The sequence below is a fragment of the Zingiber officinale genome, chromosome 7A, assembly GCF_018446385.1.
Source record: "Zingiber officinale cultivar Zhangliang chromosome 7A, Zo_v1.1, whole genome shotgun sequence".
NCBI classification, from domain to species: domain Eukaryota; kingdom Viridiplantae; phylum Streptophyta; class Magnoliopsida; order Zingiberales; family Zingiberaceae; genus Zingiber; species Zingiber officinale.
In genome coordinates, this window is record NC_055998.1 from 129528556 (window position 1) to 129545788 (window position 17233).

Consider the following 17233-nt stretch of genomic DNA (forward strand, 5'->3'; position numbering starts at 1 on the left):
GTTTTAATTAATTAAAACTCTCCTTGTTTGTAGCTTTTATATGGCCGGCCAAATAAAATTGAGAAAGAAAATTATTTTTAATTAAATAAATTTTCCTTTTCAATGGAAAAAGAATTAAGGAAGTTTTTATTAAATTTTCCTTATTTGCCAAGACCAAGGATTATAAAAGAGGGGGTAGAGGTGACTTCAATGCGAACGACTCTATTCTATTTTTCTTCCTCTTTTCCTTGGTGGTGTGGCCGGCCCTTCCTTCTTCTCTTTTTCTTCTCTTTGTGGCCGAACCTCTTCATGCTCATGGAGTTTAATTGGTGGCCGGATCTAGCTTGAGGAAGAAGGAGAGAAAGCCTACATCCCTTAGAGCTTGGTTAGTGGAAAAGATCTTCATCTTTTGGAAGCTTTGTGCTTGGCCGAAATTTGAAGAAAGGAGAAGGTGCTTTGGTGGTTTCTCATCTCGGAAGATCGTTGCCTACACAACGTCCGAGGTTAGAAGAGGAATACGGTAGAAGATCAAGAGGTTTTTCTAAAAGGTATAACTAGTATTTTTCTTTCCGCATCATACTAGTTATTTTTGGAAATAATACTAAATACAAGAGGCATACGATTCTAGAGTTTCGAATTTGTTTTCGATATAGTGTTCTTTTGTTTTTCTTTTCCTTGTGATTTGATTGTTCTTTTCGGTTAACCTAAAGTTATTTTAGGAAATTAAATATTAGCTTTCCATAAAAGGTTTTGTCTAGTCGGTGGTGGTTGCTCCCATATCCAAGAAGGTCATGTGCCTCGCCACGTCAGTACTGGGAACCAATTATGGAAATTAATATTTAATGGAATTAATAACTTAAGGTGACTTAGGTCGAGCGTGTTAAGTTCCGCAGGAGATCCAAGTCAAAACCTAAAAGAACAAATAGATTAAGTTTTGGATCAAACGTATTAAGTTCCGCAGGCGATCCAAAATTTAATTTAAAAGAACACATGGTAGCTAGGAAAAGGTTCAGACCTTTGTACAAAATTTTTGTACAGTGGAACTTCTAGGTTTTCCGAGTAGCAACCAACAGGAACTTTATCTCCGAACCACGTTAAATCAACTTGTTAGGTTTGCTTTCTCTTGTTAGTATTTGTTTTTGTATTTCCGCTGTGAACTAACATTATAGGAAGCAATCGATTTGGGTGAGACGTTATTCACCCCCTTCTAGCGGACGTCAAGGTCTCAACAAGTGGTATCAGAGCGAGGTGAGCTCTTCGTTGGATTAATCGCCAAAGGAGCAACCGTTAGAGGTAGAACGAGATGGAGTCGGAAGGTCTGCTTGGATGGGATATTCGGATCCCACCTTCATACGATCGAGATAATTTCGAGTATTGGAGGAATCGGTTAGAGGAACCGTTTGAAGCTCCAACAAATAAGAAGGGAAAGCGCCTCCGGCCTCGGTATTGGACCGAGAAGCAAAGGAAGCAATCGAAGATGGACAAGGAGGTAACTAGAATTTTGATTAATTTATTACCTCCTAATGCGGTATTGAATGTAGGTGAGTACGAGAACGCAAGCGACCTTTGGAAAAAGGTAATTGTACTTCATGAGAGTTCTACACAAATCCAAGAAGAGGAGGAACCCAAGGAGAAGGACTTATTGGTCAAACAAGAGAAGGACCAATCGAATGTTGACACGAGTTCAACATCCGAGGAGAAGGAAGATGAGGAGGTATCATCCACATCTTCAAGGGAGGAAGAAGTGAAATCATCCACATCTTCAAGTGAAGAGGAAGAAGAGAAATCCGAGGAAGAGGAGATCTTGGAAGCTCAACCCTCCACCTCAACTACCAAGAAGAGCACAAAGGACCACATCAAATGTTTTGAGTGTGGTAAGATGGTGCACTACAAGAGTAGGTGTCCTTCGCTCAAGAAGATATAGGAGGTAAACCCTAAACTCACTAAAGTTAATTTAGAAATTAATGTGAGTTGTAGGAAGAAGAAGAAGAAGAAGAAGGAGAAGAAGCACATTAGGTGCTTTACATGTGGTGAGTGGGGTCACTACCACACAAAGTGCCCAAGGAGAGGAGAGCTCAAGAAATTGGCGCACTTGAAGAAGTGGAAGAAGAAGAGAGCTTCAAGGGTAAGGGAGGTAAACCCTAATTTGAATTCAAGTTCAAATTTAAATTCTTCCATGCATTTTAGAAATAATTTTTATGATTTACCCAAGCATAATCATGGATTTAGATATAATGATAGGAATAGGGTTAATGTAGGTGATAACCCTAGGAAATCATTTTCAAATGATAAACCTAAAAGGAAACAACTTATCTTGCCTAAGGAGAAGAAGATGGTTGAAAACCTAGGTATTAATCCCAAGAAGGGGAGACACATGCCTATGAAGGGTAGATCTAAGAATGTCTATGATGGACATGTTGATTCTAGGGTTAGAATCCTAGAATTGGAAAATCAAGCATTGAAGGTAAAGCTTGAGGAAATGGAGAAAGTCCTAGAGAGGTTCATTATTGGACCTAAAGGACTTGACATGTATTTGGGTGGTCAAAGATCCAAAAATATCAAATTGGGTCCCTCCAAGATCAAAAGGAGGTCAAGTGCTAAGATGACCCATAACATTGGTAAGGGAGGAGTGACCAAGGACAAGGGAAAGTCATCCAAGGCCAATAAGAAGGAATATGTTAGGGTGACATATAATTATTGTAAGGATGAGGTGTCCAAGGTTAAGGACAAGAAGAAATTAACCAAAGACAATGTGTCTAAGGTTAAGAAGGTGAGTTTTGTAGGCCAAGTGTCACTCGAGGTACACCGAAGTGGCCTAGCCATAGTGGATGAGTCACTAAGGGAGGTGACTAAGGTTAAGATTCCTAAGGTGAGGAAGAGCCTTTGGGACCCATGGTAGATGGGTTATCAAATGTGTCAAGTGGTTAGGAGACGGACTTAAGTCTCTAACCTAGTAGGTTGGCACAATTGGGATGATATCATGCATAAAAATATGACATTGGGGGTCATATTACATAAAAATTAGTTTTTGATGTATAAATGCCATATAAACCCATGCTAGAGAAGTATTGTGGTTTAGTATGAGCAGATCCATCAAGAGGAAGTCAAAACTAGGACTTTAGGTCAATGCTCAATTGAACTATTTAGCTAGTTTTGAATTTTGTGTTAATTTTGGGATCTGTAATAAATATATTTTTATATATATTTTTCCCAAGTAGACATGGATAAAATAAACCTCTCCACAAAATTTGGGATTTTTTTGGAGGTCTGTAGAATTTCTGGTGCATTTCTGAAGTTGGTCAGTAAAGGCTGATTTTTGCAGAAATAGGGTACTAGTCGACTGGTGCAAATACCAGTCGACTGGTAACAATGTTTTTGAGCACAGAATGTCCCTGTAAGCTCATTTTGATGAGGGTAGTCAACTGGTTCCGATACCAGTCGACCAGTAACAGTGTATTTCGAACACAGAAGGTTCTGTGAGTGGAAATCGAAGGGGTTAGTCGACTGGTACCTAGTGCAGTCGACTGATACCAGCCTAAAAGTGTTTTTCAACACTATTCTTAACCGTGTTTTCAACTTGTTTAGATGTATGAGATTCATGGGGGATAAATCATGAGTTTAGGGTCAATTTGGATGACAAGTTTTCAACAATTGGGATATTGTTGGAGCTTTTTTTAATGTATGACAAAGGGGGAGAAATTTAGGTTTAAGTGGGAAACCTACACACCTTTGCAAAAAATCCTAGCATCAGGGGTGAAGGGGGAACGATTGTTTAAGGAAGAGAAGTTTACCTTTGCGGGAAATCCTAGCTCAAGGGGGAGCTTAGGTGAAGGGGGAGCCTAGGGATTTAGGTTTCATTATTTATGCATGAGTTGATTTGCATATTTATTTACATATGTATTGCTATATTGTTTCCTAACTTAAACGGGTTGCCAAACATCAAAAAGGGAGAGATTGTTGGAGCAATATGAGTACCCTAGGTTTTGATGTTTGGGCAAAGGTTTAAGTTAGGTTTATTGTTATATTTGATATGCATTGTGAGTGTGCAAGATACAGGTACAACAAGGAAAGTCCAAGTGTGATCTTGGCAAAGGAGGAGAGTCCAAGGATGAGTCTTGGCGGTGTAAGTCCAAGCATGTAGTTTTGGCAATGTAAGTCTAAGTGTGACTTGACAATGGATGAAGTCCCGGAGGTGAGGAGCCTCTTGGCAAAGGAAGACCCGACAATATGGACAAGGCTGAAGGAAGCTCCAGAAGACAAGACGTGAAGGATGGGGAGACATCCGAGGGACGCGAGACTGATGAAGGAGGTTAGAAGGCTAGGTGTAGGTTGGTCGGGCGAGGACGAGTGCTGAGTGATTGTACTCAGGCCAAAATTCTATGTGTTTTAGGATTTACCGTAGCGACATTGCAGCAGTATTGTAGCGACACTGTAGCAGCACTGTAACAGTCGACGGATTACTGTAGCAATCGACTGGTATACTGTAGCAGTCGACTGGTAGCCGACCGTTGGGTAACGGTCGGCTTCACTTAATGGACCAATCGATTGGTGCATACACCAATCGATTGGTGCATACACCAGTCGACTGGTAGCGGGAAAACAGCTTAGTGTTTTCCTCTCGAGCTTTATTTAATAGAGCTCGGGATGTTTGGGCATGGTTGACGAAATAGACTTGGTTAAAGCCTATTAGAGTCTCCCAAGCCTTCGTGTGATCGGTGTGCTTGTATTCAAGTGTTTGTGGCGAGATTTCTCCACCGACAAGGAGTTTGAGCTAGCCGGAGGTTTTTCGGGGAGTTATCCACCGACGGATCGGGATCATCCACCTTATGGATAGCAGTGGAGTAGGAGTTTTATCTCTGAACCACGTTAAATCAACTTGTTAGGTTTGCTTTCTCTTGGTAGTATTTGTTTTCGTATTTCCGCTGTGAACTAACATTATAGGAAGCAATCGATTTTGGTGAGGCGCTATTCACCCCCTCTAGCGGGCGCCAAGGTCCCAACAGTTATGGCGCTAGGGTTCAGTCAACCGTAGAGGAGCTTCACGGCTTTGCTGGGGTGGCGTCACTTCGTTGGTGGTTGAGGCTTTAGGGTTCGGTCGGTCATGGCAGAACATCGCTGGTGGCAGATCTCTACTTCGTGCGCCAGTGGAAACGAAAGAAGTCTCTGGGATCACTTACGTCCTTCCAAGGAAGGAGGAGATCAGCACCTAGAGATCTCGAAACCGATCAAAAATGGATGGTGATGGAGTGGGTTGGCCACGTCGTAGCGGCGGGTTGGGGAAATCCTAGGAAACGAGGGCGACACTGGAAAAGTGAAACAGGAAACTTGTGTACACGCCGCTCCCCGCTGCTGTGCGAAGCTTGAGTTTTTAGTAAGAGACTTTGTCCCTTTTTTCCACGTAGGATATAATGACTCATTTTCGTGCATTTTTTTCTTTCAGCGATCATTTCTCATTACAAAATAGGTTGCAAGAAAGAATATAAACAACAAAAGTGTTCTTTTAAAAGAAAGAAAAGACATTGCAGCAAAAACTTAGATTTATGTTACACATGAGAAGATTTTTAATGTCAACTTCATTATTTTTTTATCACACCATATCTCATGATTTTCTGGCTACTTGTTCTGAGCTTTCAATTATTTGTAGTTTCTGTTGAAAATTCTGAAGCACTGCTACGTTATGGATCCGCCCTTGTTCAAGGTGCAGGCAATGTTTTCTGGTACGATGCTTTAATGTGTTACCAATATCTTTGGGTTAGCAGCATATGCTGCAGTAGTCTTTTATATCTGTGAATGAAAATAGCAAATAACTTATTTTAGTTCCCCTCGTTGTATGTAATAACTTGCTGACATCAATGTCTTACATATTCATGAATATCCTAGTTCCTTTGTGTTGGTTTCCTGCAAAGTTAATCAGAAAGCTACCTACTTAATAATTTATTTAGAAAAATCAAGAAATCATATGGTGCAAAAAAATAGTATGAACAATCAATCTTGTAAGAAGTAATATTCTATCCAAACAGCTCCCCGTTAACATAGTTACAATAATATCAGTTACATATCCTTATTTTCAGTTACACTTTAGTCTACCTGCATTTACTGGTCTTATATTGGATAGATAGATATCCATGGTGTTGATTGGTTGGTCCATTAGTATGATATTGGCCAGTTTAATTAAGAATTACTCGAGTTATGCAAACACAGCTCCTCTACATCTCATTGAATTCTCACTCTACCCTTAATTTATGATATTGGTGAATCTAGCTTTCAAGTTCGTTAGGAGTTTAGTTTATCTTGGATATTGATTCATCTGAATTATTTTCTGAAATATATTTGCAGAATTATATTTCTGACAGCCTTGTTTTTTTTTTTTTTGGCTTTATCAAGATTGTCATCCAAACATATGGGAGGATATTTTTATCACTGTTCACTGTAGGTCAAGGCTTCTGGCTCCTTTCAAACAATTCAATTAGTGTTTAAGCGCAAACGTCAACAATATTGTATGTTATTTTCTTTTCAGTATCCTCTAGAGGAAGTTGCTCTTGTACCGGAGCGAAGCGCTAAGATATCTCTGCAGGTTTTGCTTTCTAATTTCTTAACTGTACATGACATTTTTGTTTTGTTCCTGACCCCCCAAGTATCAAAGTTTAATTTCTGCAATCTTGTTGCCATTGATTTTCTTTTCTAGGCCAGTCGAGATCTCTACCTTCTCCTTTCAGGTTCTTATTCTTCAACGATGCTGGTGTGTTTTTTCACTACTTCTAACACCACTTCCAACCTTATTATGATCTCTCATTTGATTTCTTAACTTTGCTACTATCAGATGACTCTCTTGAAATTTTTCTGAATTTTTTTTCCACTTTCCCAAATGCTTTCTTGATTGGAGGCCACGCAGATGCATTTGTGATCGAACTTACTGATCAGGTTTGTCATGCTTGTACCGGCCTTCATTTGCTTACAAATAGGCAATACTAGGTATCACAAATACACTGCTGCAATACTAGGTTTGACATATATCCATCAGTTCAATTTTCTTTTAATACAATGTTCCAAACTTCCAACCGAAAGCAATTATCTTCTTGCAGACTCAATCTTTAATATCACCTACGACTTTATAGGTCTAGAGCTGAGAATGACAAGTACAAGACTAAAGGCATGTTCCTACAGCTTCAATTCTCCTGGATCTTCTCTTTAAAGTAATCTCTCGCTCTTTTATCTTCAACTGCATCAATCTTCTAAGAATCTGCAGAGGTCATCCACAAGCCAAGGAACATTTAATCTTGAAAAAAATGAGCATCAATATAGATTTAGCTTAAACGTAATGCTAATTTGTTCGTTCTGTTTTTCGCAGTCACAAATGGAGATAATTCTTGTTAATGAGATTTTATCCTCGATCACAAACATAGAGGCCATTTAAGCATCATTTGCATTTGTATTTATTTATGTGAAGTGAAAGCTATGCGATATTTGCATTTGCTAACATCGCAATCGTTCTGATTGTTTCAGGACCAGTAAAACCGCTCATCCGTTAAAAGATCAAGCTTCCATTGCTTCGACATTGGCAAATACTATATTACAATAGCATCGATCCACCTGGGAACGGCAACAAAAGAAGGTAAAGAAAACATGACTAGAGAACCCCTTCAATCCAACACGTCTCAAAGATTCAAAGGTTTTTGAAACCCTAATGAGCATCATTGCTTCAAGAACTTGTGAATTTGGTAACAGCCTTCGTGCCCTCGGAGACGGCATGCTTCGCGAGCTCACCAGGTAGGACCAGGCGCACCGAAGTCTGGATCTCGCGAGAAGTGATGGTGGGCTTCTTGTTGTAGCGGGCGAGGCGAGAGGATTCCTGGGCGAGCTTCTCGAAGATGTCGTTGATGAAGGAATTCATGATGGACATGGCCTTGCTGGAGATCCCAATGTCCGGATGAACCTGCTTAAGCACCTTGAATATGTAGATCTTATAGGTTTCAGTGCCCTTCTTCACCTTCTTTTTTTTCTTATCGCCGCTGGCGGCCGCACCGTCCTTGGACGGCAGGCGCTTCCCGGCCTTAGGTTTTTTTTCCGCAGGGGCCTTCTCAGCGGCAGCCTTCTTCTCCTTCTCCTCCGCTGGTTTATCGGAGGAGGCGGGCTTCTTCTCCGCGGGCTTCTTCTCCGCCTTGGGCGCCATGGGAGTTCGCAATCGAGAGAGCTAAAAAAGAGAGATTGGGCGAGCAGACGACTTAGATCGAGATGATGAAAAAGTGGATGGGTTGGGGCGGTTTATAAAGACGAGAGTAGATGGCGGTGATTGGTAGACTCCAGTTCGGTTCGGATGGATGAGGTGTTTAAGTTATGGAACGTCAGATTAGGTTTTAGGTAAGACAATATGGACGGTCGTGATCGTGGAGTTCATAGTTTGCAGAAGCGGTCCACGGACTCAAAGCAAATATCCGATTGGATTAATTGATCTATCTGTTCAACTATATGGAACAGCCCAATTAGTATGGGACTTTATTAAGCAATTCGGAACAAAATAATTTGTAATAAATTTTTTTAATTAATAATTTATATAAACATATTTTGTGGGCATTCAAATTTGATGATTTTATTAATTAGATGCGATTAAAAAAAAAAAATCAAACAATATGCAACAACAAAGGGAGGTATCTTATTTCTCTTCGCTCACAATTGGTTAATCTAGCATTTCCTAGATTTGGTGTTTCGAGTCGAGCCTTCGTACATACCAATCATCTTATTTGTCGATCGATTGGTGCTATGCTAGGTCAGGAATTCAGGTCGGATCTCGGCCATGGGACCCATGGGCCGAGGGGGTGGGCCAAGCATGTAAAAACCATTCGTTTACATTATTTTTATTTACTGCGTCTCGATCAAGTCTTCCTCCGATTTCTACCTTCGCTCGCTTGATTCGTCTTTCTCTCGATCTCTCGCGATCTGTTAAGCTCCGATCGGTATGCGGAGAACTCGACGGCCTCCGAGCTCGTCGATCGCAGTTGCTCGCCTTTGCCTTGTCTTGCACGTCTTGGTTTGCTCAATTCCTGGTAACAAGTCGCCGCTCTGTTCTCTCTGTTTCCGCTTTGATTTTTCTTTTCTTTTTGTTTTAATTTGATTTATTCATCAATTTTCTTCCTTCTTCTCTGTTGGCCTGCAGACTTCAATTCTGTTTATTATGATTTATATTAAATAAACAACTCGTTGTTGTAGCTATATTATTGTTTAGGTAGTATCTGACGTTAAACCACGGAATCAGGTTTGTTACCTTTTGTTCATCTTAAACAAATTTTGGCGGAGAAGGTGGGGGCTTATTGGGAAGGTACGATTAGGAACGTGTTTCGTTAGAAGAACATTAAAATTAGTTTTTTTTTATATAATAATTCATATGTTCTTATATTTTGCGGTGTTAAATGCTTAATCCGATGTTCTTGTAATGTGCTTCTGCTACTTGGGATTCCTAGGTTAAGTAATAAAACATTTTATCATCCTTGCTGAACTCGAGGGGTTTCATAAGGAACATAGAACCATGAAGTTTGTAAATTCTTGCTTGTAAAATTGTTTGATTGGACTTTGATCTCACGTTGGTAGCTTTTGGTTTTCTCTTTCCAGGAATTTTTTCATCAAGGATTGTGAGCTTAGGTTCTATTGCGATATTCACTACTCATGAGTGGTTTCCTACCAAACCAATTGTCTACTTTCGCTGTCAAGGAGAAAATAAGACCTACTTGCCTGATGTAAAGCAAAAAGACATTTTGTACACTTTCAATGGGGATGAATCTTGGCAGGTTTGTGGTAAAATGAGATTTTTATCATTTATGTTCTATTTTTGTTTTTTTTTTGCATATATTTGGTCAGTATTTCAAATTTCATCTGCAAATTTTAGTTTGTAAATTGTAGCAGAGGTTGAAGTAGATTGGATAATTTTCTCCAAAAAATTGTGTTAGTGTCATATGTGCATATTTTATTCTTGTTTATCTATGTATACCTGTGTACTTAATGTATATTAGCTTTCAGTACCACACTATATTGTCATTTTAGCTTTATGAATTTGGTCTAAATTTAACTATATCCAGATCTAGATACATAAATTCCTTCTTAGATTTGCCCATCATATTGGGAAATAAACCACCCTTTGATTGTGTTTCATTTATTAAATATGTTTTGCTGCACTTTCCTTGTTTGCAAGGCCTTCTTAATGTCTTCATATCGAAGAGATATGATTAGTATATTTGATTGCTTTAGTTAGTTATTGCTTATTATTTCTATATGCATTATCCAAATATTCCCATCTATATCTTCCTTGTTTATGAACCAAACTATGAACACCTTCATTGTGGGGCAGATTGTATCGGGTAATCTTAGTGTGCAAATTTTGCTAGCACTGCTTGTCTCCTACCTTTTGAATCAGGACTGGAAAGTCTTGACTCTTATAAAATTTGTAACTTTTCTTGTATAATTGTTTTCATCTTCACGTTAATACTATCTCGCATCATTTGATCATTTCTATTATTCACACTTGTACTGCATTTAATTTGCTTATCCAAACCAAGTTATCATTATCCATCGTGTGTTCTTTGGCAGCCCCTTACAGAACTTCCAGAGAAGAAATGTAAAAGGTGTGGCGTTTACGAAGAGGACACATATACATCTGATGATGTATACGATGAGTGGGAGCTGTGTGCTGGAAATTTCGTCAATGGAAAATATTTGCACTCCAAAGACAATCAATTCAACGCTTCATTCATATGCCCTGAGTGCACTACATCTGATGGTAAGTGACCTGAACATTAAATAACTCAAAGCAATATGACTATTAGTGGTTATAGTGAATATTATTACAGAAGATGGTTTGCAGGGCAGTAAAACAATTCCTGGGAACTGAAACTAGTTTTTTTTTTGTTTTGTAAATTAAAGGTGAATTTATCTGTGGTGCCCTTGTTAAATAGGAATGATAAAAAATACGTCCCAATTCATTTTTTTCTACAACATCTGCAATTTTTTCAGTGCAAGGAGGCCTAATAAATTATCTGAAAGTTCATAATGCTCAAAATAAAGGCGCAAATTATTAGTACATCAACTTGCATCTCAAAAATTAGTACACAATTAAAACAAATTGATCTGAATTTTGACATTATAAGTAGCTAGTTACCAGGCTTCTTTTTTATTAAAAAGGAGTTCATTTTAATGAAACATTAGACCAAAATTTGTAAATCAACTTGGGTCCGAGCACATTTGCTGATCAACTTGTTGCACCTTCAAAATAAATAATTTTGTTATCTTTTACACACACTGTAGAATATCGATGCTTCTGAGCGATTGCGTTCAAAATTATGGTTTTGAATGTTTATTTATTTTTTCTTTGCAATCAGATTCATTATGGAAACAATATGGGAGAAACAATGAGTTGGAGCATTTGATTTATTTAGGGCACATTTTAGTCATTCCCATTAACAAGGGCGTATTTTGTAGATTCACCGGAAATAATTCTGACTTGTTTGGATGGGTGTCTACAGTTACTACCAGCGACGCCACCGAGTCGAAGAATGAGGCCTCCGGCCAAACGAGAAGGAAAATAGCCATGATCGTAGCGGCATGCACATTGGCTGCTGCCGTAACTGGTGCTGCTGCGGTGATGGTGTACAGATGGTGGAGAAAGAGAAAGAGGGAGCAGGAGCAGGCACGCTTTCTCAAGCTCTTCGAAGAGGACGATGACATTGAAGATGAACTCGGTCTAGAACTTTGATTTATTATTATTTTTTCATTTTGTTCTTTTTAATGTACGAAGGCCATAAACTTACTTTTGATTTTTAGTCACTTGTAATTAAAGGAAATAGAAGCATAGCGTTCAACTTTTTATGGGAAAGTTTTGGGACTTTCGTTCCAATGGTAAACTAATAAATTAAATCAGTATTTGACTCATTCTCTTGTCACATGTTTGGTTCAGGAAATTACATGACGCCCCCAGACAACAATCGTGTAGCTAGACGTTTGATGGATTAATCATGTATTCATAGTTTGATTCCAAATTAGAATGCATTGTGGGGTATTTTTCTTTAATAGGATGAAAAACTTAGGGCGTAGGCTCCTGAGTGGGGAGTTCAAATTTATTCAGGTATTTTTCTTTAATAGGATGAAAAACTTAGGGCATAGGCTTGGGGAGTCACATGGGCTTTCAAATTTATTGAGATGGTCGATGGGAGCTTTTTATGATTTGGGTTTATTTCCTTCCGGATTTAATCGGTTTAAAAAATTAAATACTTCGATTTTTTTTAAAAAAAGTCTATTTGGTAATTCCAAACAGAAAAGGGAATCCTATTATTTGCTTAGGTTAATCAAACTAGGTCTCACCCTTGTTCAACCTATAAGATCGAGAAACACGCTAGGAGGTGAACTTGTCACTAACTTTCATTTTTCGAAATCTTCTGTTAACTCTTTCAGAAATAGCAACGGAATAATAAACAAAAAATATAGTACAAAGGATAGATTTAACTGCTAGTTCAAGATATGTAGTCGTTGATCGATGAATAATCCACTGGTAATCTTTTCCTAAAAAGAGAAAGAGGTTAGTCTTTTATAAAAGTTAGGAGCGATAATAAGTTTATCGTTTTTTTCCAGAAAAATAAGTACGAAAGATGATTTAAATAAAATGTGAATATCGACAATAAAAATCTGAAGATTAAGCACAGTTGTCAGAGCAGCAAGACGTCGTCGTCAACATTTCTGAGTGAGGCAAGAGTCGGAGAACTTGGAAGTTATTGGTATATCGATCAGCATAGACATCAAATCTAGATCCATTGGATTGGTCTATCGATCCAGTCTTAGTTACTCCTATTTTACCACGTTGACTTGTCAATAAGAGTCTTCTATTATGTCAATAGCTCGATCCTTATCCTTGATCGGTCCACGTCAAATGTCACGTTAGCAGACTAAAGGAACTTTCTGACACATCTTCATTTGACCTACCGATTCAATTGATCGGCCTACCAATCCATCTTATCAGTCTATCGATCCTGCAAAACAAATATTAGCATAGTAAATAATAATATTACGAAATTTAAGTTCTGACAATCACATGACTGCCCGATTTTGACTAAGGAATTCACTATTTTGACTTTGGAATTCGAGTGAATTCCTTAGTCGAATTAATGCTTAAGGATGCCCCCTTACAGAGGCTCATCCTTACCTACTATTTCTTTTAAAAGAACCACACCACTCTAGACGCTTACCTCAACTTATCATTGGCCAAACTTGGGTTCTCCAGACTCATTTAGTCTTTCTCCATTTAGCATTGAATCATCTGACCCCCATAACTTCCTGACTTAATCTCCAATCCTGACCCATCAAGCTCTTCCTGCTATACATTCAGTCCACTGAACCATCTAGACTTCTCGCTTGGTGTCCTTGATCTGTTAAGACTTTTGTTTAGTATCCGATCCATTTGACTTAGTAGGACTTCCTAAGTTGAGTCGCACGTGTTGGTGTTGTAAGGTTGCAAATAATGTCTCATATTGTAACACATGAAAAAGATCATGGATTTAAAAGAGGAAGATTTCTTCATTGCTATACTGTCTTTTGGATAGAGTCCAAAAATAAAACCATAAGGGTTTAGGCCCAAAGTGGATAATATTATATCATTATGGAGATATCTTAATTATTTTATTCCTAACAATTGATATCAAATTTTGGATCGTCAAAAGGTCTAACCGTCGACTGTGCACAAGAACTATGGTCTAATCGAGCTATGTGAGTAGAATATTGATGTCGAACAAAGGAAGTGGGTGTTGGTGCAGTCGACCTCTAGAGTTTCGATGTTTAGAAGTCTAGTCAGGACTAGATGACTAGCGAATATAAGTCCTAACCAAAGGATAGGCAGGTGAGAAGTCTACTGAGTGACTAGTCCTAACTGGAGGTTAGACAAGGTGGAAGTCCTGGTGAGTGAAGTCAGACCCTTGTGAGTGAAGCTAGGTGGTACAAGTCCTGGTGAGTGAAGCCAGACCCTAGTGAGTGAAGCTAGGTGGTGGAAGTCCCGGTGAGTGAAGCCAGACCCTAGTGAGTGAAGCTAGGTGGTGGAAGTCCCGGTGAGTGAAGCCAGACCCTAGTGAGTGAAACTAGGTGGTGGAAGTCCTGGTGAGTGAAGTTAGGTGGAGGAAGTCCTGGTGAGTGAAGTCAAATAATGGAAGTCCTAGTGAGTGAAGTCAAATAATGGAAGTCCTAGTGAGTGAAGCTGGGCAACCTTAGGGGGAGATAACCTTAAGTTATACTTGAATTCTGTTAACACTATTTTGCCTTATCTATTGTGCTAACTCAGTGTTGCAGGGGAGTTTAACTAGGTCGACGGGCTGACCAGGTAGCTAGCACGAAGACCAGATAGGTCAACGGGCTGACCGAATGTCTGGCAGGTAAGTTAAGATAAGTCACTAGAGGCGAGTGACTTGGTGAGGATGTGTTCCCCGTTCGAGGGAACAGTAGACGTCAATCCAACTTAGATCCATTTCGGAAGTCTAAGTTAAGATCTTGACTAGATTTTGGTCTCGGGGAGACAGAATATAATTACTACTCTGTTTGATTATATTTGTACTAACTTTTATTTTGCAGGGTAGTTTCATCTTTATTTTACCTCGGACTAATATTTTCTTGCAAAAAAAAGAATTTCTGGAAAATGATGGTCCAAGCGCCTGGAAGGGATCCGAGCACCCGGAGTTGGTTAGGGCACCCGGAATTGGTTCGGGTGTTCGGAAGGCAAAATTTTATCTCGTCGCAACGTGGAGCACACTGATTGGCCGGGCCGACGTCACGGTCTGGGCTCCTGGAAGGGATCCAGGCGCCCGGAGCACTCCTATATAAGGAGCCTACCTCTAGAGCTGAAATAGAATAACTGCTTCCTACGGCTGCTCTATTGTGCTCTGCTCTTATGACGCGATGACGCTTCTTCGACAACTTGCGGCTCAAGTTATCTTTAATCGTTGTCGGTATATTTTTTCTTTTTAAACGAGTTATTGTACTTTCATTTGTAAACACTTTTCGAACTGCTAGTGAATTGCCCAACAAAAGCACTCGACGAGTGCAGGCCTTAGAGTAGGAGTCGACGAAGACTCTGAACCAAGTAAAACTGGTTCATGTTAGCATTGTGTTTTGTGCTTTTTCCGCTGCTTACTCTAATTCGATAACGAATTTTCGATTGCTATTCACCCCCCCCTCTAGCGACTTTTACGATTCAACAATGGGGGGCTCCCATATCCGGATCAAGAGGACTAGACACCAGGCAAGAAGTCCTGGTGGATAGCCAGGCAGAGAAATCCTAGTAGGTAGGGGGGGGAGGAAGTCCTAGTAGATCGGGGTGGACTGAGAGACAAAAGACCTAATGGGCATGATTAGGCGTCAAATAGATAGACTTTCCGCTTGAGGGGGGTTTGTATGTTGGAACCCCAAGGTTGTTTTGGTGTGATCAACAAGTTAAGTTAGGTCCTGTGTGTATTTAACCTTGTGTCTAAGTGTGCAGGAGCTTAGGAGCACAGGTAGTTGAGTGGAAGACGCAGCTAGCGTGAAGGACGACAGTCCGAGGGGCGAGGTGCTGCGGAAGAGTACACCGGCGGACGAGAAGGAAGCGTGCGGTGGTTCCGAGGGTCGAAAGCCGGAGCGGAAGATTGCTCGGGGAGCAAGAGACGCAGCTAGCGAGAAGGACGGCACGCGGTGCGTCCGAGGGACGAAGACTGCAGATGAGTACGCCGGCGGACGAGAAGGAAACACGCAGCGATTCCGAGGGACGAGAAGCCGGAGGGAAGCCCGCTCAAGAAGACCGGAAGTTGGGTTCGGGTGAGCCCTATTTCGGATGGCAGAGATCACCCAAGCAAGCGGATCCGGAGTAGAAGACCCGGACCGAGCCGAACCAAACCGGAGTAGTGGTCCCCGAATGAAAAAATCAACGTTGGTAGATGATCCTATCCGAAAGCTGAATCAACGGACGCTGAGCACGTGGCCCTCTCCAAACGGCTGACGTAGATCTCCTGACTGTCCGCACGGACCTCCGGGGAACCTGCACAGAAGTCGGGCCGGGAAGGGGTTCCCGGCGGCGACCCTCCGATGCTCAAGTCAGGCAAGCAAACAGTGAAAAAGTGGCTCCAAAGTTGTAGAACGCGTTCTTTAGTCCGAACGGCATCACATTGTAGCAGTAGGTGCCGTCGGCTGTAACAAAGCTGACTTTTTCTTGATCTTCCGGGGCGAGCGACACTTGATGATATCCTTGGTAAGCGTCGAGCATACATATCAGCTCGCAGCCTGCGGTGGAGTCTACCAGCTGATCGATCCGCGGTAGAGGATAAAAATCTTTCGGGCAAGCTTTGTTGAGATCTCGAAAATCTATGCACACTCTCCACTTGTTGCCCGGCTTGGAGACTAATATTACGTTCGCCAGCCAGCTCGGGAACTGAACCTCGCGTATATGGCCAGCCTCCAAAAGCTTCTTAACTTCCGCCCGGATGATGACATTCTGTTCGGTGCCGAAATCCCTTTTTCTCTGCTTCACCGGCCGAGCGTTCGGTCGGACATGTAGCTCGTGCTGCGATATGTTAGGCGAGATTCTGGGCAGCTCGTGCATCGACCAGACGAAGACATCACAGTTTTTTCGGAGGCATTTGATCACTTCCTGTTTCTGGCCTGCCTCCAAGTCGGACGCAACGAACGTTGTGGCCTCTGCTCGGGTCGGGTGAATATGCACTTCCTCTTTTTCTTCATAAACTAAAGAGGGAGGCTTTTCAGTTATAGCATTCACCTCGATTCGTGGCGACTTCCGAGCGGAATTTGCTTCTGCTCGGACCATCTCGACGTAGCATCGCCGAGCTGCTAGTTGATCTCCCCGTACTTCTCCCACTTTGTCTTCGACGGGGAACTTGATCTTCTGGTGGAAGGTGGAGACGGCCGCCCGGAACTCGTTGAGCGCCGGTCGTCCCAAAATGACGTTGTATGATGAGGGAGAGTCCACCACCATGAAGTTTGCTGTCCGCGTCCTCCTGAGCGGCTCTTCTCCCAGTGAGATAGCCAGCCGGATTTGTCCGACCGGCAGGACTTCATTGCCCGTAAACCCGTAGAGGGGGGTTGTCATGGGCAGCAACTCGGCATGGTCAATTTGTAGTTGATCGAACGCCTTTTTGAATATGATGTTGACCGAGCTTCCTGTGTCAATAAAAACGCGGTGAATAGTGTAGTTGGCTATTACCGCTTTGATGAGTAGAGCGTCGTCATGGGGCACTTCAACTCCTTCCAA

General features: G+C 41.0%; 2 protein-coding genes across 3 annotated transcripts; one reads left to right on the forward strand and one right to left on the reverse strand.

Moving 5' to 3' along the window:
- Positions 1-7500: 7500 nt before the first annotated feature.
- On the reverse strand, positions 7501-8230 carry LOC122002532 (histone H2B). The gene has a single exon (XM_042557734.1). It carries the CDS (start codon positions 8147-8149, stop codon positions 7679-7681), a length of 471 nt encoding a protein of 156 aa, XP_042413668.1. The 5' UTR covers positions 8150-8230; the 3' UTR covers positions 7501-7678.
- Positions 8231-8823: 593 nt separating this feature from the next.
- LOC122002531 lies at positions 8824-11892 on the forward strand. Of its 2 annotated transcripts, XM_042557732.1 has the most exons (5): positions 8824-9020; positions 9230-9292; positions 9583-9758; positions 10555-10744; positions 11487-11892. In XM_042557732.1, exons 1-5 carry the CDS (start codon positions 8933-8935, stop codon positions 11714-11716), a joined length of 747 nt encoding a protein of 248 aa, XP_042413666.1. In that variant the 5' UTR covers positions 8824-8932; the 3' UTR covers positions 11717-11892. The 2 variants fall into 2 exon arrangements, with proteins under 2 accessions (XP_042413666.1, XP_042413667.1); XM_042557733.1 differs by lacking the exon at positions 9230-9292 and having other exon boundaries at positions 8826-9020.
- The last annotated feature ends 5341 nt before the right edge of the window (positions 11893-17233 follow it).